Source organism: Rhinichthys klamathensis, unplaced genomic scaffold (assembly GCF_029890125.1).
Source record: "Rhinichthys klamathensis goyatoka isolate OS25496 unplaced genomic scaffold, OSU_Roscu_1.1 h1tg000007l_1, whole genome shotgun sequence".
NCBI lineage: Eukaryota > Metazoa > Chordata > Actinopteri > Cypriniformes > Leuciscidae > Rhinichthys > Rhinichthys klamathensis.
Window position 1 is genome coordinate 1,501,071 of NW_026606560.1, and position 22,667 is coordinate 1,523,737.

At 37.5% G+C, this 22,667-nt stretch overlaps 3 protein-coding genes across 3 annotated transcripts in view; 1 reads left to right on the forward strand and 2 right to left on the reverse strand.

Moving 5' to 3' along the window:
• akr1a1b (aldo-keto reductase family 1, member A1b (aldehyde reductase)) overlaps window positions 1–22,667 on the reverse strand; it is a 94,893-nt gene that overhangs the window by 3,730 nt on the left and 68,496 nt on the right. The gene's annotated exons all lie outside the window — the stretch shown is intronic.
• prpf38a (pre-mRNA processing factor 38A) lies at window positions 121–5,990 on the reverse strand. Its single transcript, XM_056259466.1, has 10 exons — window positions 5,799–5,990; window positions 4,477–4,636; window positions 4,270–4,391; window positions 4,082–4,167; window positions 2,242–2,352; window positions 2,053–2,159; window positions 1,921–1,947; window positions 1,690–1,808; window positions 316–364; window positions 121–224 (listed from the first exon to the last, which is right to left on the reverse strand). Exons 1-10 carry the CDS (start codon window positions 5,926–5,928, stop codon window positions 179–181), a joined length of 957 nt encoding a protein of 318 aa, XP_056115441.1. The 5' UTR covers window positions 5,929–5,990; the 3' UTR covers window positions 121–178.
• Window positions 6,108–21,782, forward strand: orc1 (origin recognition complex, subunit 1). The gene is made up of 19 exons (XM_056259378.1): window positions 6,108–6,272; window positions 6,947–7,065; window positions 7,409–7,536; window positions 7,634–7,806; window positions 11,892–12,285; window positions 12,373–12,595; window positions 12,791–12,907; window positions 13,169–13,231; window positions 16,458–16,559; window positions 16,919–17,153; window positions 17,281–17,387; window positions 17,776–17,877; window positions 17,960–18,131; window positions 18,229–18,336; window positions 19,005–19,154; window positions 19,265–19,384; window positions 20,834–20,994; window positions 21,097–21,184; window positions 21,316–21,782. The coding sequence occupies exons 2-19, from the start codon at window positions 6,968–6,970 to the stop codon at window positions 21,508–21,510; spliced, it is 2,736 nt and encodes a 911-aa protein (XP_056115353.1). The 5' UTR covers window positions 6,108–6,272; window positions 6,947–6,967; the 3' UTR covers window positions 21,511–21,782.

Consider the following 22,667-nt stretch of genomic DNA (forward strand, 5'->3'; position numbering starts at 1 on the left):
TTGCCAATTTCACTTAAAGGTATAAAACAGCATCAAAAACCACAGAGAACTAAATTGTCCTTGGGTGATTTACACAGAATAAGGTCAAGCTATTTACGACAGAAATTGCTCTGTTTCTCCATATAATTCAAAGCACAAAAAAAATCTATAAAAACAGAAAGAAAAAGAAAAACTGAGATCACTCTTTTTCTCTTCGACTTCTCTTGTGACTCTTCTTCGACCGACTAGAACACAAAGAGATAAATGCAGCATTAAAACAAGAAAAAACAAAGAAGTAATAATGAAGTAATAACAACCATTTAAATTGAGCATTACCTTTCTGGGGACTTGGAGTGACTGCGATGCCGGTGACTTCTGTGGTGACCTGAAAAAAATAGACCAATATTTCCCTAATGACCAGTTTTTCCATTTACTAGGGGTGTGACGAGACGCTTATCTCACGAGACGAGACTAGACACGAGATTGGGTTCACGAGAACGAGACGAGACGAGATTTTTGCACAATTTTTCAGAAATCCTCAATGACAAAATTCATGGCTGGAAAAATAGTATGCAGGTGCATTTTTCAATGTTTTAACTAATAGTCTTCTAATGCATGTCATTTCAGGTCTACTTTATGAGTATGAATTATCAAATGCATTGAAAGAAAACAATATTCAAGCACTGTAAAAGGTTTTTATTGACTGGCTTTTCTCCTGTATAATTTCACATTAGTCTCTTCAGACCTTACTGTACATTTAAGAGCTTTCAGAACTTCTGATTGAGGCTGTGTGTGACCTCCTAACTGAACTCCTTTTAACACACATTTAACAGAGAAATAAAAACCGTATAAATAACAAAAATAAATAACTGTTTTCTCTTAGTCTTATTAAGTGCAAACAATAAGTGCGAGTGCAACCATAATCAAAGTTAGCACACAGACTCTTTATAATTGTTGTGAAATTGCGGTTTTATTTTGCACCGGCAGTTATAGGGTTAATGCGGTGAGTTGGGAAAAGGCCGAGAGAAACGAGGCTGTTTGTCTCTACAGTTGTTCTTGCGTTCCGATTATAAGTTCAGAAACGGAGCCTCCCTTGTCTGTTGTCCTTTGTACGTTACAGTGCTCTCTCAATATTCGCAGTGCCAACAGAGACCAGAGCCGCAAATAAACAGTCCAGAGATGGGTATTAGGAGACGGATTATTTTATGTATGCAGCCTAATTTGTGAGCAATGCACATCAGGGAGCTTGTGTTTTACTTTCACTTACAAATTCGTGACCGCGCGTATAGGGAGCAGCGGTGCTGAGCGCGCATTCTACAAGATAAGACATTTACCAGACGTTTAGTCTGTTGCGCAACGAATCCTCCGCCATCGTCACGCGATCAGTGAACTGTGATTCGTGCTGCACTGATTGCAACGGCAACTCGCGCTGGATGAGCAGAGCAGACTTTTGCATTAGTTTAATGGTTTTTATTTTTTTATAAAAACAACAAAACGATAGTTTAGGCGAATGTGAGTGTAGCGGTGGAATATTAATGGGGATATCGCGAGACAGCTTTTTCACTCGACGAGAAATCTCGTCATATTTAGTCTCGCGAGATCTCGTGGCACGAGATCTCGTCACACCCCTACCATTTACTATAATATTTTTTAAATAACATATTGTGGTGTCTTATTTTCTTTGTGTACTTCAAAACAGCTTGACTGTACCTGGAGATTTGGAGCGATGCCTTCGGTCCCTGGATCTGCTGCGGTGTCTACGGGGACTTTTGCTTTTGCTTTTGCGGTGGCGGTCCCGGTCCCGGTCGCGATCACGTCTGGGTGATGGGCTGAATAAATGATATATAAAGTAATCAGACAAATGTATTAAATTGTATAATCACCTATAATAATGTGCCAAACCAATAATGAATCTAAAATACATTGCATTCCATTACATACCTTCGTCTTTTAGGTGATCTGCTCCGTCTAGAAAAAGACAATCAGAACACAAATTATTCAACTGTTCAGTTATGAATATTATCAACCTGAAATAATGATTGCATTTAAATGACAATTAGCACCATCACTTACCTTCTGGGTGAGCGGCTGCGTCTGTAGCGTGGAGATGGAGACCTGCGTGGCCGGTCCATATCTCTGTAACTTCTTCTGTGTGGCTCTGGTGTCTGCACTCTCTCTGGCTGCAGGACACGAGAGGTTGTAGAACAATCATATTCACAAGATATAATCAGTTATTGTCAGACATTGTGGGTTCCCTTTTACCTTCTCTTCTTCATCATCCTCCTCTTCACTGGTCTCCACCTCATCCAGGTCTTCTTCCAGGGCACTAATACGAGTATCCAGTAGCTCAGCTTCCTCCAAAACCTGTCTCTTCTGTGAAGAAAAAACAACAACAAATGAACAAGTGGACACATTATTTTATGACATGTTTGACTCAGTACACTTCCTTTTAAATTCACATTACTCCAAATAACACCACAAATAAAATAGGTTGTACATGTGAAAAAGAAAGTACACCCTTTTGAATTCTATGGTTTTATGTATCAGGACATAAAATTAAAAAAAAATCATCTGGTCTTTAAATTAGGGAAATACAACCTCCAATGAACAACAACACATGACATGTTACACTGTTTCATTATTTAACAAAAATAAAGCCAAAATGAAGAAGCCATGTGTGACAAACTAAGTACACCCATGATTTTATAGCTTGTAGAGACACTTTTAGCAGCAATAACTTGAAGATATCATTTTCTATATGACTATATCAATCTCTCCCATCGTTGTGGAGGAATTTTGGCCCGCTCTTCTTTACAACATTGCTTCAGCTCATTGAGGTTTGTGGCCATTTGTTTATGCACAGCTCTCTTAAGATCCCGCCACAGCATTTCAATCGAGTTTGGACTCACTGAGTCAATGCAACACCTTGATTCTTTTTCAGCCATTCGGTTGTAGATTTGTTGGTGTTATTGGGATTATTGTCCTGCTGCATGACCCAGTTTGGGCCACGCTTTAGCTGTCTGACAGATGGCTTCACATTTGACTCTAGAAAACTTTTGTATACAGAGGTGTTTATGGTCGACTCAATGACTGCAAGATGCCCAGGTCCTATGGCTGCAAAACAAGCCCAAATCATCACCGCGTTCGACAGATGGTATGATTGTGCTGAAATGTTGTGTTTGGTTTTCACCAAATGTGGTGCTGTGCATTATGGGCAATCATCTTCACTTTGGTTCCAGAAGTCTTGTGGTTTGTTCAGATGCAACTTTGCAAAGCTAAGCGCAGTGCTGCTATGTTCTTTTTACAGAGAAGACGTTCTCCTTTTTAGGTTCTCCTAGCAACCCTTCCAAACATGCCATACTTGTCCCGTCTTTGTCTAATTGTACTGCCATAAACTTTAACATGCTAACTGAAACCTGTAGAGTCTGAAGTGAAAATAATACCTTGAGAGGTAGGGCCTAATCTTTTTATTTTACCTCTATTTCTTTTCGTGTTAATCACGGAGATCACAGAAATGACCACTCAAAAGACAAATGAGGTGCAGGAGTATTTTGAATTAGTAATAAAATGGAAAAGTTGTATGCAAGCTGTCTGTGCCATGTAAAACTGGCATAATTCCACTAGAGCCACGTGTAACCATATTCAGGACACGCACGTAGGTGTGATAGTCGAAGCAAGCAAATGCCCATCGCGTATTCACTTAAACTCCTAAAAAATAGCTGAGCTTCAGAATCAGGATCAGAATGAGCTTTATTCGCCAAGTGTGCGGTGTTTAGTGGCATTTATGATGGGATTTGACTGTTTGATTCATAGATTGTTTCAAATGGATCATATATACACAAGTCTTTAAAGGGTTTCCTACTTTTAGACTAATCGGTTACAAAACTTCAGTTTAAACAGGGTCCTTTTTATAAATTCAAATTTTGTCTTGTGGACTATATGTAACAATATTTAATGTAAAATATCTTATTTATGTTAAAAATAACATGCAATTTGCATGATCCCTTTTATGTTGTTAAAATAATTAACATCTTGCAGATTCTGAAAGGTGTATGTAAACTTTTGACCACGACTGGCACTACATGTAACAAGTACAACCAACCTGAAGTCTTGGAAGGATGATGTCACACATCCGCTCTGCATGAAGAAGCTCATCTATGAACTCATCGACATGCATCAACTCAAACTCTATGTAAAGAAGACACATTATTTGCATTTTTTTTTCTGCAAGGGAGAAACTTTCAATGCATTTACCTAATGAATATTGAATCTATAAAGTAAATTGATCACCTCCATTTCTATTCTGGCTTTTGATTTTCCTGTAGTCATTGTATAATGGTTCTAAATACTTGTAGCAATCCACAGAAGTTCCAGTCAGGCGCATATACATCGCTCCAAGCAAACGGACATACCTGGAGTGGGGAAAAAAGCAGTACAGTAATACAAAAGGTGTAAATGTCAATTAATACAGATAAGAGTAGTAAACTGCACACTAACTTGAAGTCCTCATTCTTGATGAATTCCACAATGATGTCCTTTTCAGGCTGAATCTGCAGCATCTTTAGTGTCAGACATAAGAATGGAGTAGGCTTGATGTTTCCTCCATATACACCACCAACAAACTTTAGCTCCATTGCTTTGTCCACGACAAGCTCAGCTACATTTTACAGAGGGGCAATAACAGGGACAATTAAAAATGGTGCTTGGAACATTAATTCCATAAAACTATTCATATGGAAATATATCAGGTAAATGTTATATAACAGATCATAACCCAATAAAGGATACTGCATCATATACAATAGATGAACTTTTAAGGCCTCTAAATTTTCAGTATGACGATCACAACTATGCTGTAAAAACTGCTGTACACAATCTTGTAATTGCCTTCTTTGCTCTAATTGACAGTTCATACTTTTTAGTAAGTAAAATACCTTTTAGTATAATTCTAAAAATGTCCACCTACAGGATGGTAGTTGGTACACGTTTTTTTTTGCTGTGAAATCTTTAATGATTTTATAAAGTAAACATAAGAATAACTTTTTAATATCGTTAGTAATATTTCAAGATGAACATTAACCGGACTGAAGTAACTTGGTTTCACTTGATTATCCATACATCTTTCTTTTTTTTTTAAATCATGTTACAATGTAGGTATCAAATATAATACAACAGACTTTTGAGGAACATTTCTTGTACACAACCACAGAGCTTTGATCATAAAACGAATTGATTATTATTAATCATCTTACTGAGACATATTATTGGGAGATATGGGTCCGGTTTCACAGACAAGGCTTAAGCCAGGATTATGCCTAAATTCAATTAGGAATCTTGAGGAAAAAACAATGGCACTGAGTCACTGACATATTTTAAGATATGTAGGAGCAAGTTTCTTTCAGCTAAACCAGCTCAAACGTGCATTTTAGTCTGGAACTAGGATTAAGCCATGTCTGTGAAACCGGCCAATAGAGTGACTGACAACTGATATTTGTATGCATTTCATGTAAGCAGTCAACTATACTATTAAAATAAACATCAAATTGATAAACATTACAGTATTTCATCTTACCTTTTTAGCCATTTAAATAACAACATCTGCACCAAATTGCATGTTTTCTCAATAAAATGTATGTCCCCCCCCCCCCCCCCCCCCATCCCTCCCCCTCCCCCCCATCCCTCCCCCTCCCCAAGTTTGAGCTTCATCATACTATCTGGACCATAAAAGCATTTTTAAGGTAAATAACAACGTTACAGTTGTTTGCGATGCCACATGACCAAATACAGTAACGTTATGTAGTCCGGCACACTTGTCTCACCTGTAAGTCCAAAGCATTCCTCTTTCCAGTACTTGGACTCATATATGCGTGTCCGTATAATCTTCTCGACAAGATACTGGGGATTTGTTCCATGTATACTATTGGCATCTTTTACCGTTCTATTTGCCATGGTGGCTTACAGTTTTAAACGAACAAACGAATCAACGATACACCAGATACACTAGTATGCCATGGAGAAATACTGTCGAATGACTTCCGGGGAAAAGCGTGCGTCACATCCCTAAGGTCAAGCGATATTTTACTGTCCAATCAAAAACCTTTCTACGTCATCTGCGCGCGAAAGAGTCGAGTTAGCTGTTTGATTGTGTTCTCTGTCCGCTGTGCTGTAAGATGCTTTTAACTTCATGCATATTTACATTTTAATTTCCGAGTTTCTAAGTGAGAAGGAGACGCAATAGTGTTTTTATTTATACGTTTAATAAGACCGCCTGATACTGTTGCAAACATCAGCTGGTGAGTAAGAAAGAGGCGCTGGGGATTTAAAGTTGTGTAACGTTACGTTAAAGTTACATACGGGACGATTTTGCTATTTGATACCTTAAAATAAAGAAGATGTTTTTAACAGTTTGATATGTATTCTTAACTTTTCTATATTTAGGCTTTCAAATAAAACAATAGTTAGCTTAGTTTCTGGTTACAGCTGGAAACTACAGTCAATTGTTTTTTTAGTTGGTCAAGACCATAGACTGTAAAAAAAATAGGTCAAGACCCAGTAGGAGTAAAGTTATTCTCTTGGATAGTATATCTCAGGCATTCGTAGGAAAATATTTCACTTTAAATTATTGTAGGCTATATAATAATATTTCGAAATTCCACTTGTATTGTGAATATGATGTATTTAAGCAATATTGATAACAGACCCATTTTATATATGTACGTGTGTGTGTGAGTGAGAGAGTGAGAGTGTGTGTATATACTGTATATGTTTATGTATGTATCTATGTTTGTATATATGCTTGTAATGTATAATCAGGTCTCTCTGGAAGAAGAGATAGTGATATCTCAATGTGATTCTCCTGGATAAATAAAGGAAATAATAATAATGGGTCTGGTTGCCATTGTTACTGTTTTGACTATAGAGTACATAATATAATAATTAGGTCATAAACTGATGCTGTGCTTTACAGACCTAGTATCAGATCTGCACCATGAGCCGCTACATCACAAGACTGAGAATGAGAAGAACATACAAATGGAATGGTAGACCAGTCGGTGAAGACAGGAAGCTAAGAAGGCAATATTATGAGTATGTGAACTTATCACGTTTTCATCATCACTGAGACAGACATGTGCATAGATAGAACTCTAGATATGTTTCTACTTTAAGGGACAACTTGTAAAAATTAGGGAATTTAAGATTGTTATTTGATTGTGGGGCCTTGAAAAGTAATGGAAATTGTATAGTGTATATGAAATTTATTGGTTAACATTCAGTTCTAAAATGTCTAATTGGGTAGAAATTGGTCTTTCTGAGGGCAGTCTCTAAAATGTTTCCAGTAATCATAAGCAAAGTCATGAAAATTCATTAAAAGATGATATAACCCCGGATGTAACGGCAATAATGCTTGCTTTCTTTGATCCCCACACAGATCTATGTCCATTTCTGTGGAGGGAAGGACTGAAGATTCAACAGTGTCTTTAGGCCAGTACATTTTGATTGAGGGTGATAATGATGACAATCCCTTTGTGGCGCAACTTCTGAAACTGTACACTGATGGTAGGAACATGTCATGTCTTTATCCAAAATATGTATATTTGCATGCTTTCTGAGTCTGACTATAATCTGTGTTGGTTGATGTTGTATTTGTACCCAGATTCAGGAAAGAAGAAGACTGCTGTAGTGCAGTGGTTTGTGCGTATGTGTGAAGTACCTCATAACAAACGCAAGCTCTTGGGCAGAGATCCCCATCCACAGGAGGTATTTTTCTACCAGGACCGCTCTTGTGAAAATGAGGTGGATGGAGAGACCATTCTTGCTGCAGTACAGGTACACATGGTATACACAAGTTTATGAGCCGTTTCCGCTCTACATCCTAAACTCCTCCCGTCGATGCAACCCACTTCCGTTCTGGCGGTCTGGGTTTGTTTTGCTAGCTAGCTTCGACAAAGCGCTGATATCGCAGTGACATAACAATTACAACATGAAGAAAGGTGGTTCGGGAACGATGTGTGTGATAGTTGGTTGTAAACACTCGAGAAAGCACCTGAACGAGTGGTTAGATAGAGAGTTCTACGACCGCAAACCAGCTACGAAGAGGTCCATGCGCTCCATTGTTTACACACAAACACACTCACACAGTATCGCGCCCGCGCCTCTCTCTCACACACAGTTCGATCGCCTAATTATTATCATCATGGCTCACACACACACACACACACACACACTTTGCACTCTAGCTAAGAAGCCTATGATATAGTTCGGATCGTCAGGAGGACATTCACTGACAGCGCGTTCTCTTTTGTCTAGTCGCGCATGAGTGGTTAAAGCATTTGCGTGAATAAGAGAATGGTCATAACCCTAGCAAAAGGATGACAGAAAGAACAGATGTTGCGTTTGCATTAAATATTTTAACACGTTAAAGCTGGACAAAAATGAATCGGGAAAATATTTTTCTCACGGCCGCACGCCGGAGATCCGGCACGGTGGCGAAAAGTGATTGCATTATTTATTGCAATAAGTAGAGGCTTCAATCGTTTTGTTGTAAGTAGAATAGGCTACTGCATTTTAAGGGGTTAGTTTCGACATTTAAAGGTATTTTAACCGGTAAAATGGTTGGTTGGTACACAGCAGGTAAAACAATGCAGAGTCATAAGGATAATTGCAAAAGAGATCATGTCTTTATTTATAGCTCAGCAGTAAGTCATGTTATAGGTTACAGTCCGTTTTCCAAATACAAACACGTATTCCATCCGCAACAACATGCTTCTTTTATTTCCTATAATCATGTAAATGTCTTCCCTGATTAAGCTATAAACTGCAAACACTTATTTAGCCACAATTGTTGTTATTATGTTAAAAGAAACATTAAAGTAACACACAGATACATTTGCTATTACCACGGACATAAACTGATAGTTATTTGCACGTTATGTCTGTTTTATCTAGCTGTGTATGACATGACACAACCGACTTTGTTGCTGTGCAGATATTGATATGCCTCGACGGCTTTCAGATTGTCCAATTGCTTTTCCATCTATTGCCATGGATTGCACGAAGTAGGAGCAAATCTCGCTGTACGTTATGCTGGGCCACGTCGTCATGTTAGTGTTCTGCACTGAATTCGGGTGGGGGATAGTAACGCCATCTCCAGTCGTGGAACCGTCGCTGTGTACACCGGCAGACGCTGTGTGCAAACCTCTTCCGGCGGAAATGAAGTGCATTTAAGTAGAGTTATGGCGGCGCCCATGATTTGGCGCGTAAACTTGTGTATAGCTCATCATATTTTTGTGAATGTGCATCACATTAGTACAATCAATAAGTGCTTGCATAGTTGTTTCAAATGATTTATTTATTTTTAAATTTTTGTCCTCTAGAAAAGTATTTGAATTAGTGCTGTCAAATCGATTAATTGTGATTTATCGCATCTAACATAAAAGGTTTTGTTTATATAATATATGTGTGTATATATATTTATACACACCCATATATGTATGCAGAGAGAGAAAGACTACAATTCACATATACACTCACCGGCCACTTTATTAGGTACCCCATGCTAGTAACGGGTTGGACCCCCTTTTGCCTTCAGAACTGCCTCAATTCTTCGTGGCATAGATTCAACAAGGTGCTGGAAGCATTCCTCAGGGAGTTTGGTCCATATTGACATGATGGCATCACACAGTTGCCGCAGATTTGTCGGCTGCACATCCATGATGCGAATCTCCCGTTCCACCACATCCCAAAGATGCTCTATTGGGTTGAGATCTGGTGACTGTGGAGGCCATTTTAGTACAGTGAACTCATTGTCATGTTCAAGAAACCAATTTGAAATGATTAGAGCTTTGTGACATGGTGGAAGTAGCCATCAGAGGATGGGTACATGGTGGCCATAAAGGGATGGACATGGTCAGAAACAATGCTCAGGTAGGCCGTGGCATTTAAACGATGCCCAATTGGCACTAAGGGGCCTAAAGTGTGCCAGGAAAACATCCCCCACACCATTACACCACCACCACCAGCCTGCACAGTGGTAACAAGGCATGATGGTTCCATGTTCTCATTCTGTTTACGCCAAATTCTGACTCTAACATCTGAATGTCTCAACAGAAATCGAGACTCATCAGACCAGGCAACCTTTTTTACAGTCTTCAACTGTTCAATTTTGGTGAGCTCTTGCAAATTGTAGCCTCTTTTTCCTATTTGTAGTGGAGATGAGTGGTACCCGGTGGAGTCTTCTGCTGTTGTAGCCCATCCGCCTCAAGGTTGTGCGTGTTGTGGCTTCACAAATGCTTTGCTGCATACCTCGGTTGTAACGAGTGGTTATTTCAGTCACTGTTGCCCTTCTATCAGCTCGAACCAGTCTGGCCATTCTCCTCTGACCTCTGGCATCAACAAGGCATTTCCGCCCACAGAACTGCCGCTCACTGGATGTTTTTTCTTTTTCGGACCATTCTCTGTAAACCCTAGAGATGGTTGTGCGTGAAAATCCCAGTAGATTAGCAGTTTCTGAAATACTCAGACCAGCCCTTCTGGCACCAACAATCATGCCACGTTCAAAGTCACTCAAATCAACTTTCTTCCCCATACTGATGCTTGGTTTGAACTGCAGGAGATTGTCTTGACCATGTCTACATGCCTAAATGCACTGAGTTGCCGCCATGTGATTGGCTGCTTAGAAATTAAGTGTTAACGAGCAGTTGGACAGGTGTACCTAATAAAGTGGCCGGTGAGTGTATATATATATATATATTTATTTATACACGCAAATATTATATAAACAAAAACTTCTGTTCAATGCGATTAATCGCAGTTCATCGATTTTATAGCACTAATTTGAATTTATTTAATTTTATGATAACATTTCTATAGGGTTTATAAACACGGTAAAAAGTTTTTAATAATTATGATTTTTTTAAAAAATGTTTTTGAAAGAAGTCTCTTATGCTCACCAGTCTGCATTTATTTGGTGAAAAATACAGTAAACCAGTCATTTTTTAAATTGTAATAATATTTTACAATTTTACTATTTTCTAATTTAATATATTTAAACATGCAAATTATTCCTGTGATGGCAAAGCTGAATTTTCAGCAGTTATTTCTCCAGTGACGCATGTTTCTTCAGACATCATTCTGATGATCAAGAATCATTTATTATTGTCATGTTGAAAACCGTTGTGGTGCTTTACCTACACTACCTTTTAAAAGTTTGGGGTAAGATTTTTATAGAAAAAGAAATTAATACTTTAATGCATCAAATTGATTAAAGTGACAGTAAAGACATGTAGGTAACACTTTACAATGAGGTCTCATTTGTTAACATTAAATAACTACTTTAGTTATCATGAACTAACAATGAACAAAACAGCATTTATTAATACATTTTTTAAATAAAAAGTTGTATTTGTTAACATTAGTTAATGCACTGTGAACTAACAATGAACAACTGTATTCTTATTTTGTTGTTCATATTAGTTAATACATTAATGTTAACAAATGAGACCTCATTGTAAAGTGTTACTGACATTTATAATGTTACAAAAGATGTATATTTCAAATAAATGTTATTCTTTTGAACTTCTATTCATCAGAGAATCAGCAAAAGCAAAAACAGTTTTCAACGTTGATAATAAAACCATTATTAATAGTTGAGCACCAATAATAATTGATGATAATTGAGTACTAAATTAGCATAATAGAATGATTGATGTGATATTTCACAATAGTACTGTTTTTACTGTATTTCTTTATCAAATAATTTCAGCCAAGAGAAGACTCTTTAAAAAAAAAAAACTTAAATCTTCATTATTCCCAAATTTTTACTGTCAGTGTATCATTATACCTACATATTTAATAAAGAAAAATAATTGTAAAAATGTATATTTAATAATAATTAATGAAAACTTTGATTCTAGATTGAGTATGTCCCAGCTGAGGATCCTTTCCCCAAGGGCAAGAGCAAAGACACATTATTTGTCAAACTCTTGTGGGACACCAAGTCTTTCAGAGAATTGGATCCTGAGCTGATGCAGCCCCATCAGAGCCCTAAATCTCCCCCACCATCTTCCCGGGGCTCTCAGGCTCGTGCTCTTCCAACTCCGGATCCATCAATAATCAAACGGGCCATGTCAGGCACCCTCGCCTATGGTAGCATGAGCACTGGCAAAATGAGCACCAGTAAAATGAGCACCAGTGAGGCAGAGTCTCTTCACTCTGCCTCCAAACTCTCTGCAGCTAAAGCTCTTAGTGCAAAGAGGAGAGGCAGAGCTTCCTCTGGTCCACATGTTCGCAAGAAGCTGGACTTGTACAGTGAGTGCCATGCATTGACATACATTATGCTTTTAATTGTTTTAATAGAACTAAAATGAATAACAGTTTTTCTTTATATTATGGTAGGTCCAAATAAAAACATGTCCCGAGATGATGTTCTGGGGGAGATTCTTGATCCTACAGAGAAGATACTGACGTCTAAGTTGAACACGTCTCCAACTGGCCGCATCTCCATTTCTATTAGATTGACTCCACTTATTCAGAATGAGGAGGAGCATGTCTCTCCTCTGTCATCACAGAGCCCTGATAAACCCAGATTGACTGCATATGACAAAGACAATGACACTAGGTACATCTATTTAGATTTGAAATGATGTCTTGGTTCTCTTTTGTTCTGTATGCTTAGTACTTCATGTCTGTGATTTATCATTTTAGTTAGAAATAAGCAAAATAATTTTGTTCTTTGTATGTTGAAGATGGTTTTAATTGTCCTAAATAACTGAAAAAGTAAAGTCTATTTATAAATGTCCTGCTGCCCTCCTAGTGCCTTTCTTGGGGTGCAGCCACTTGGGGGTGATGATCCAGAGTCACTAATAAGCACAGGCAGAACTCCCCGGAAGAGAGAGGCAACCCCCAGGAGAGCAAGTCTAAGGGCCCTGAAGTGAGTCATGTTACTCTATCCCTGCACAGAGGGGGTACGGACTCATTTTTTGATGGGTTTTGGCTGTTTTTTTATTAAACACTAAGGCATTATGTGGCTATTTTCATGCTTAATGTACTGTTTAAGCACATAACTATGTTCATCCAGACCACTGGTGGCCCCTGGTTCACTTTCTTCATGTTTTGATATGTTTGATGTGAGTTTAAAATGATTCATAGAGTAACCGACTAACCGTTATGTGTTTGTCTCTGTTCAAACCAGGGCAAGAACTCCATCCAGCAGGAAAGATTCAACTGCTCTCAGAGAACCAGCTCTGGCTGCTTTGTAAGTGTTGGAATTGTCTGTCATCAGATTGAATTAAAAAACTATTGAATTCACTACATTGTGAAATTAGAAGTGAATTTCAGCTTTTACTTTTGTGTACTACAGATGTTTTTATAGGTCAAAGAAAAAAGAGGGGGAAAAAAAGTTTTAACCCTTAAATGCATGAATGTTTTGACTCTTTAGCGACCCGGATCTATATCTAACACGGATGAATTTCGACCTGTCGCGATAATATAAAACTCTCCTGATATTAGAGTAACAATTACAGAAAAATAAAATAAAGCATATTTTGTTACCTTTTGGAGCTTGGAAGGGTTCAGTTTGAGCAGATGTTTTGTACCATCATCACTGTCCTCGTCAGAGCTCATTTCCCAGTACATTCAGCATCTGACTCGTATTCGCGATCTCAAACATATTCTCAAAACTATCTTTTTTTTTTTTACATCTTCAAAATCAATATTTTGATCGCTGACACAGCTTCTTCACCAGATACACCATCAATTGACAGTGACACTATTTGATTGCATTCAGTACTTGCTCTGCAGTAAATCGCTGAGCCATTTCAAGTTTTGCTGATGATACTTCCTATTCTTTTGTTTTCTGTCTGCAGTAAATATATGTGAAACGTCACCATTGTGTACTAAACATTGTCACCTTGTGGAATAAAGGTGAATTGCACTTATTCAGTCATCAAAGGTTCCGTCTAAATTAATCCGGATACATTTGAAAATGGCGTTTTCTTTTAAAAACGCTCTCCATCCACTAGCATTTTCAGGCGTTTCCGACGTTTCAGTGTGAATGAGAAACTTCACCTTACTGCGCATGCGTAAAACCTCACAAAAGCTCACTGAGATGATACAGACGGAAACATAAATAATAAAGTTATCGCGCAATTTTTCTGACAGGAAAATTTTATCTAGTAAAATATCTCACCATTCACTGATGTGTCCAGGTCGCACTCAGTCACCATATGTTTGCTCTAAAACGCAACTGCTCTCATGTATTGCCGCAGGACAGAAAATGTGAGTAAATGTTCTGTCATCTTTGCAGGACTGTGAGGTGAAGAGTGTGGAAAGTAACATATTTTAGCAACAATGTGAAAATGAAGGGCACATAACAGGCACAATTCCGGTATAAACATGAATATTTATTTTGGTACAATATGCGTCACATGAATAAACTTCTGTCATCCTTTTTAAATACCTCTGTTTTGACAGTCCACACTACAACTCGAAAACGGCGTTTTTAAATTTATCCACTTTGGAGAGTGTTTTCAAAAAGTTAATTTTCATCAATATAATTAAAAAATTTAAAAATACTCTGAATGCACACTGAATATTTTCTGCTTGATTTCACCATGTTTCTTTAAATTATATCTGTTACAGTGTAAGGTAAGACTTTCCGCTGCATCACTGTAAAGAGCCACATGAGGCTCACAAGCTGTTGTATGGAAGTAAAATAAGGCCAAATGTTTTTTTTTAACAAAAAAGCTTGTTGGATTGCACTACTTGAAAAGATATGCATTGCATTATCCGTGCTTGCATTTTAATGCTTTCATTGTATTTTTAGGGCTTGCTTTTTTGGGGGCTGAAATCCAATATGGTTGTATATTTAAGCTGTGAATATTTAAATTCAAAACATTTCACACATTATTAAAAGTTCAATAATCCATATTCACCTTTCAGATTTCACTTCCAAAATTTTCATTCTGTTTAAAAATACAATCTATAATATTCGACAGGCAATTTTCGGTCCATTTTATTTCGCTTTACAAATTCACTTCCACAAATTCAGTGGTTGAAATTCGACAGAAAATTCAACATTTGACATCCTGGAAGTTGGAACTACAGGAATCGCAGTTGGTTATGGTTACCGATTAATAATCTTCATCTGCTGTTAGTCGACCTCACCAGCAGGGGGTGCAAGCGGTTGATGACGAAGACTAGAGCAACGGGTGAGAGAGTCATTCATAAAAACTGATTTGATTTACAGAAATGGAGCAAGCGGTTAGTATTTGTGATGATTATCAGGGCCAGTAGCTATATATGGAAAAGCTGATAAAGACACAAAAGCTGTGTTTACATTTAAGTCTTCACAGTTACTTTTGTACATGTAAGCAGCTTTCTTCTCTACCATGAACAAGATGTTATTCCTCGATGCTGACATAAAGATTAAACGTTAAATCTGAGGTAGTAGATATATAGCCTATTTCTCTCGGTTGTTTAGTTTCCTTACCTTTATATCGCTGCATTGTGCTGCAGAACTGGGAGTTCCTTCAATACGTCATACTCCAGGATTCCCCTGCCGTAGGGACTAAAATGGATTTAAAGGCAACCGGACTCAGAATATGAACGTTTCCCAGTGAAAAACTGGCATAATGTTGTCTTGACATTCGCACATTAAGGGACCGTCTCTAAAGTTGCATACAACATGGGTATACAGGTTTCTAACTTCAATAGCATTTGAAGAGAATGACTTGCAGTTCTAAAACCTGTAAAGTGTTCATGTAGGTGTCAGGCATGATGCGCACCATTTTAGATAGTTGATATTTAATAAAATAAACTGTCAACTCATGTGTAAACATTGTTTTGAATTGAAATAGTCACAGCTTAAATATACAACCATATTAAATTTCAGGCCATAAAAATGCAAGCCCTGACAATACAATGCATTAAAGTGCAAGCACTGTTAATGCAATGCATATTTTTTCACTTAGGGCAATTCAACAAGCTTTTTTGTCTCAAAAACATTTGGCCTTATTTTTCTTCCATACTGTTGCTCTGCTAAAGGCAGTCCTGGGTTCCAGAATGTCATAAGAAGTGACTAAATAATTTAAAAACCTTAATTGATGACAAGAATATAATAAAAAAAACTATTAATTTAACTAATTAATTTAATTCATGCACATGCTCCTGAGAAAAGATCAGTTTTGCCTTGTGACCTGTAGTGAATCAGAGGCATGTTCTGTGCAGTGTGTAAAACTGTGAACTGCTTTGGCTTTTAAGTTGCCTATAGTGCCATTTGAACCCTTTGACTTTTCTATTTCAAAAGATTTTCTAATCAATAAATTAAATTATCCAGACCAAGCTCTTATATGATCTTACAGTAGTGAGCGAATGAGAGATTGTGGTTAAACATGATATACGTGCATACACACTACTTGTCATGCTGTTGTTTTTTAAAATCTTACTCTATTTTCTTTATATTTCTGTGAACAAACTGATAGAGCTGAAGAGGAACATGAAGATTCACCCATCCAGACTGCTGCCACTCCTCGCTCTAAGAGGAAGTCTGCCCAGCTGGTGTCCTCACGCATCAGAAAGCAGCTGTAGGTATTTTACTTGATTGACTTGAGCTGTCAGTCAATTAAAATAAAATAATTTTAATAATGCTGATTAATCAAATTAATATAAATATTTAATGATCATACATTTTCTTGCTGAGAAAAGCTGTAAAATTTACAGGTTTACAGTTAACCCCAATCTATTTTGCAATCGAGTTTCTCAGACTTGGAGCCGTTCACACAGGATGCCTACTTGCATTGTGGCTGAGCTGTTTTTAATTGCGTAATCTGGATTTTGTTTTGCACTTAATTAATCTATTGAAATAATATATGTCAATGAAACATATTTAGGTGCTTTTTGAAGTGATTATTTTAAAGGGATATGTGATTGTCTGTTTTTAAAGAAATTTGCTACAAAACAAGGTTGACCTGCAGTCTGATGGTGAGGATGGCAGTGATGACGACTGCTTCGTACCTACTAAGATTGACTTGCAGAGTAGCAGCGATGAGGAAGAGGAGGCAAAGATCGACATTGAAGATGAGCTTGTAGTGAAGAAGCGCAGAGGCTCTCGAACACCCCGGCCTACAGAGAAAACCCGTGTCTCAGCTAGGACCCCACGTAAAACACCCAGCAAGAAGGTAAAAAGTTGTTTTTGCTATGCTTAGTCTTCCTGCTAGCAGATAATGTTCCTTAACAGAACCCATGCTGCATTTCACATGAAGATAACATTGCATGGCAAATAATTTATCTTTTATTTAACTCCAGACTGCTCCAGCCACCCCACGTACACCACGGCATGCCACTCCCAGCATACCTAGCAGGAGCGCTCCAGCCAGGAAGCCAGGGAATGTTCTGGAAGAAGCACGGGCACGGTAGGCAACAGCACAGATAAAAGTACCACAAGGCCTATCAAAGTTTAACCAGCAGAGAGAGAGACTACAGTTCAAAACTTTGGGCTCTTACTATTCATCAAAGAATCCTGGAAAAGTCACTGCTGTTTTCAATGCCGAAAAGAAGAAATATTTCTTGAGCATGTTTCAAATCAGCATATTAGAATGATTTCTGAAAGATCATGTGACTTGGAGTAATGGCTGCTAAAAATTCAGCTTTGCCATCACAGGAATATTACATTTTAAAATATTTTAAAATAGAACGGTTATTTTTATATTGTAATAATATTTCACAGCATAACTGTTTTCACTGTTTTGAGATCAAATAAATGCAGCCTTGGTAAGCATAAGAGACTTTTTTTTGCAATAGGTTGCATGTTTCTTCTGTCCCTGAGTCTTTGCCATGTCGAGAACAGGAGTTCCAGGACATCTACAACTTTGTGGAGAGTAAAGTCATTGATGGCACTGGAGGGTAAGATTCTGTCATTAAGGTTTAACTAACTCATATCTGTAAATAATAAAAAAGGGTAATACAATTCATTTTGCTTTTGCAGGTGTATGTATATCTCAGGTGTTCCTGGTACTGGTAAAACTGCCACAGTACATGAGGTGATCCGGTCCCTTCAGCAGTCCACTGAACAAGACGAGATCCCTCACTTCCGCTTCATTGAAATAAATGGCATGAAAATGACAGACCCGCACCAGGCTTATGTACAAATACTGCAGGTCTGTATGCTGCCTCCCCTTTCTATCATTTTAAAATTCTTTCCTCATTATTGTTATATAGTATTTTCTGTCAATTTGTGCTCTGGTTCTGTTGTAGAAACTGACTGATCAAAAAGCAACGCCTGATCATGCAGCCGCCCTACTGGAGAAACGCTTCAGTGCTCCTGCACCAAAAAAAGAGACAACTGTGCTTCTAGTAGATGAGGTAAGACTTTTGTTCCCGGTGACATTATTAACCACAAACATGCCCTCTGTTTTGCCGATTAGCTGGTCTTACCTGGCCTAGATCAGTGGCTCTCAACCTTTTTGACTCGAAAAGCCCCCTGTTTTCCAGTATTATATTTAAATAATAAATATATTTATTATTATAAAAAATAATAATTGTGTTATCCCCCATATATAGGCTATGATATGATCCCCCATATAGGCTATGATATTTTCAGTATTTCTTCTGTAATTATGACAGCTTCTTGTTTTCAAACTTTTTTCAAACAGATTAAATTGACCACAATTCATTCTGTGATTTCAGAGTTTCAAGTAGTTATTGGGGAGAGGGGCTTTTATGCTTTTTAGAATTTTATTTAGTTTAGAGTTTGACCATTTATTAATTATTATTATTATTTTTTTAATTGTCCTGCAGGGTCCCAAAAACCAGTTTTTCTACCTTAAGCTTGTATGAACCGTTTTTTTCAGAGTAGTGCTGGAAAATCTTGTTGTCAATCAGATCTTTACCATGACATATTTATTTTCTTGGTCTTTATTTCCACTTGTTTCCTGTCAATAATTGGTTAATTTGTACTTTGAGCAATAATAATTTGCCAATCGTCTATCTGAAATAACATCTGTTTTTATCAATATCTTTCTTTTTTCCAGCTTGACCTCTTGTGGACCCGTAAACAGAATGTGATGTATAACTTGTTTGATTGGCCAACAAGACGCAATGCTCGTCTGGTGGTTCTTACCATCGCAAACACTATGGACTTGCCTGAGAGAATCATGATTAACCGGGTTGCCAGTCGACTGGTAAGAAAGACCATTTCACAACATTAAGATGCCATTCAATTATGATTGAAATTATGTTGGCCAATGCAAATAATGGAAATGAAACATGAATGTTGTTTATTCACTTTCAGGGACTGACAAGAATGTCCTTCCAGCCATATACTTTTAAACAGCTACAACAGATCATCACGTCAAGGCTAAACAGAGTAAAGGCTTTTGAAGAAGATGCTCTCCAGCTCGTCTCAAGAAAGGTAGGAGCACTTTCTTGTGAAGCCATGTTATCTTAGGTACAGGTGACTGAGGCATTGTGGGTTACCTTTTAAACACTCTAGTAGTTTCTAGGGGTGGGACAAAAAATATAGATAGGGCAATATATAGTTTCCTTCTCCATGTCATACAAGAATCGAACACATGGCGCCAAATATCGATATTTTAATTAATAAAATAAGATGCTCTAAATAGATTTCCCTGTTCCCAGTGTCGCTACTTCATGGCTCCTCGGTTGCACTTAACACATGAATAAGGGAAACGTGAACATAAGTTAACTAGCCTAAGAAAAATGTTTTTAACGGGATGGCGGACAGCAGTGTGAGTAAATAATAGATGAGAAAATAATAGATGCCCAGCCACGTTTAAGTCCAAAGTCAACCAGCAGCCGTGAATGCAATGTTTAAAGCAAAACTTCCTTTCTCATCCCTGAGAGCTGTCAGTTTTAACCTTCTGGGGTCCTTCGGCCCAAATGGACCCGAAGCATTTAAATATATATATTTTTTAAATCATTGCTTTATCGGAATGGTCCGAAATTTGGTGACTTTGTTGGTACTTGGCATATGAACACCCCAAAAAATTGGGGACAGGATTTGAATAGTCTAAGTGGTTGTAAAAAAAATAGTCACACTCAGGACCTTCGGGTCCAAATGGACCCGCATAGGAAATGAATGGGAAATTGGCAAAAATTTGAAAATACAGAGTTATTTTGTGCGTACAAACTACAAATCAGCCACGATCCAGAAAAAAAGCACACAACAGTGAAGGGGTGAATCTATAAAATATCAAGAGTGCAAAACAGACACATCCACACACACACACACAAACACACTTTTATACACATACACACTAATAAATTCAGATTACATATGGGTTTTGAATTTTTAAAATGCTCAGTTTGTCCACCAGATGGCATCCATCTCATTTCAAAAATTGCTTTCATGAGGCCTAGGCTTGACTCTAAAATGAAATACAGCTTTAAAAAAATATATATATATATATATATATAATTTTTTTTTTAAAATTTCTATTATATTCAATGGGGAAAAAATGGGTCATAATTATTGCATTAATATTAATTATAAATCATTTTTATTTTTGAAATTATCTCAAAACACCAAAAAAGAAAAGAAAAAATATTATGAAAAACAAGTAAAAAAAAAGAAGATTTTTTTTAAATAAATATTAATCCCACCCTTCCGGCCCATTTGGACCTGAAGGTCCTGAGTGTGACTCTGAAATGAAGGACCCCAGAGGGTTAAGAAGGCAGTTGCTGTATTTATTTGCAAGGACCGGTATCGTGAGCCATGTATCGTATCTTGAGGTACCCTGTGATTCCCACCCCTAGTAGTTTCTGTGCTGTTCTTTGGCTACCAGGTTGGGGTAATCACATATCATTATGAATCAACGAGAGATTATTTGTGTTCTTCTAGGTGGCAGCGCTTTCAGGTGATGCGCGCCGTTGCCTTGACATCTGCCGACGGGCCACAGAGATTTGTGAGCACTCTGGAAGTAGCAGTGGATTGGTTGGAATGAGTCATGTGATGGAGGCTTTGGATGAGATGTTCTCCTCTTCCTACATCGCAGCCATCAGGTAAAAATAAAAGTGAAAGAATATGAACTTTCCAACACATTCATGCTGCTCCAGTTGTTTGGCGATAAGTAAAAGAAACTGATTTCAATGTTGTTATTGTAGGTGTGCATCTGTACAGGAGCAGCTTTTCCTGAGGGCTGTTATTGCAGAGTTTCGTCGACTTGGCCTGGAAGAGGCCACTTTCCAACAGGTAGCTAAACTGCTAAATTAACTCATTTATAACAGCCCTTATTCTAAACTTGAACCTTAAATGATAATTGCAAATTCATTCTTCAAGATAATGTTTTATTTCCTGAATTTAAATTTATTTTTTCGCCACAGGTGTTTGTTCAGCACCAGGCACTGTGTCGGGTTGAGGGTTTGCAGCCGGTGAGTGTGTCTGAAGGGCTGGCGGTCTGTCAGAGGCTGGGTTCCTGTCGCCTGCTTCTCCTGGAGGGAAGCCGCCTGGACCTGCTGCTCCGTATCAGACTCAATGTTAGTCAGGATGATGTGCTTTATGCCTTGAAGGCTGACTAAAACTCGGCCCTACTGTGACCTGGCGACCAGTGTGGATCAACTCAATGTCTGACCCTTTTTTTTTTTGGACTTTCAGTGAGCAGATTTTGAATGAGATCTTGCCTGGTGCGTTACAGCTAAATTCTTATGAACTAAATGTGAGATATTGTATTAAAGGTTTGGATTAAATTATAAATTTTAATGCTTAAAATTATACATGTGTAGTTCTATAAGTATGTTTTAAATGTGCCATTTTTGTGAATTGTAATTGTACCTTTTTGCTTCAAATCATGTCTTTCTAAATTCTAAATGAGCTCTTTAATGTCTTCAGAGCATTTGCACAAATGCTTTATTCTAAAGCAATTTTTATGCATTTTAGTGTGGGAGAGTAAGACTCACACGTTTCTTGTTTAGCATTTAATGACTGTCATGTTAAAATGTACAATTTTCATTCGAAGCACCAAAATGTTGGATATTTTCAGATTTTACTTGTTTGATGTCTTGATACAATAAAGCTGTTGACTGATCAGACCAGATAATAAGACATTAATTGCTTCTGTTGTAATCAGTACAATATTACAATTATAGCAAGCATAACGACTAAAGAATGTTTATCACAAATATAGCCTAAATGTATAACAATTGCATTTAAAGAATATCCATGGTCAAATGGTGCTTAAGCTCTATATAAATGTCACATCCTAAATTACCAACAGGAAAAAAAAAAATCTCAGTTTTTCTAAAGCTATAATAATTCTACATCGCATTAGCAAGAGACTGGTGTGATAGATATGCTAACCAACTTTGTGTTCAAAATGCAACTTTGACTTTATGGCAACTTTTGCCATATAAACCTGGTAACATTTGTATGGTGTCCATTTAAAGACTGCAAAAAAAATAATCTATCTGTAACAAACTCCACCCACAGGAATAATGATGACATCCAACTAGAAAAGTAGTCCTACAAAGTTAAAACTTAAATATCAAATATTTTACTGAAGAATCAAATGTCATGTCTAGTTTTTGTTCCTGAATTTTGTGGTTTGTGGTATGATGAAATTTCCATCTTAATGATGGTTAAGGTTTATGCATTAAGCAATCTCCACTTCAGACCTACAGTACGATAACTTCAAGTGCTCTGTATAGTGAACATTGTCTGTCCCTGAAGGTCTCACGGG

Bases quoted from the DNA above. Each gene is read 5' to 3' on its own strand.
- orc1 (XM_056259378.1), top strand. From the start codon at position 6,968: ATGAGCCGCTACATCACAAGACTGAGAATGAGAAGAACATACAAATGG. The intron at 7,537-7,633 runs GTAGGAACATGT...ATTTGTACCCAG, and splicing joins TCTGAAACTGTACACTGATG to ATTCAGGAAAGAAGAAGACT. The intron at 19,385-20,833 runs GTAGGAGCACTT...GTGTTCTTCTAG, and splicing joins TCCAGCTCGTCTCAAGAAAG to GTGGCAGCGCTTTCAGGTGA.
- prpf38a (XM_056259466.1), bottom strand. From the start codon at position 5,928: ATGGCAAATAGAACGGTAAAAGATGCCAATAGTATACATGGAACAAAT. The intron at 4,168-4,269 runs GTGATCAATTTA...TTCTTTACATAG, and splicing joins AAGCCAGAATAGAAATGGAG to AGTTTGAGTTGATGCATGTC. The intron at 225-315 runs GTAATGCTCAAT...TTTGTGTTCTAG, and splicing joins CACTCCAAGTCCCCAGAAAG to TCGGTCGAAGAAGAGTCACA.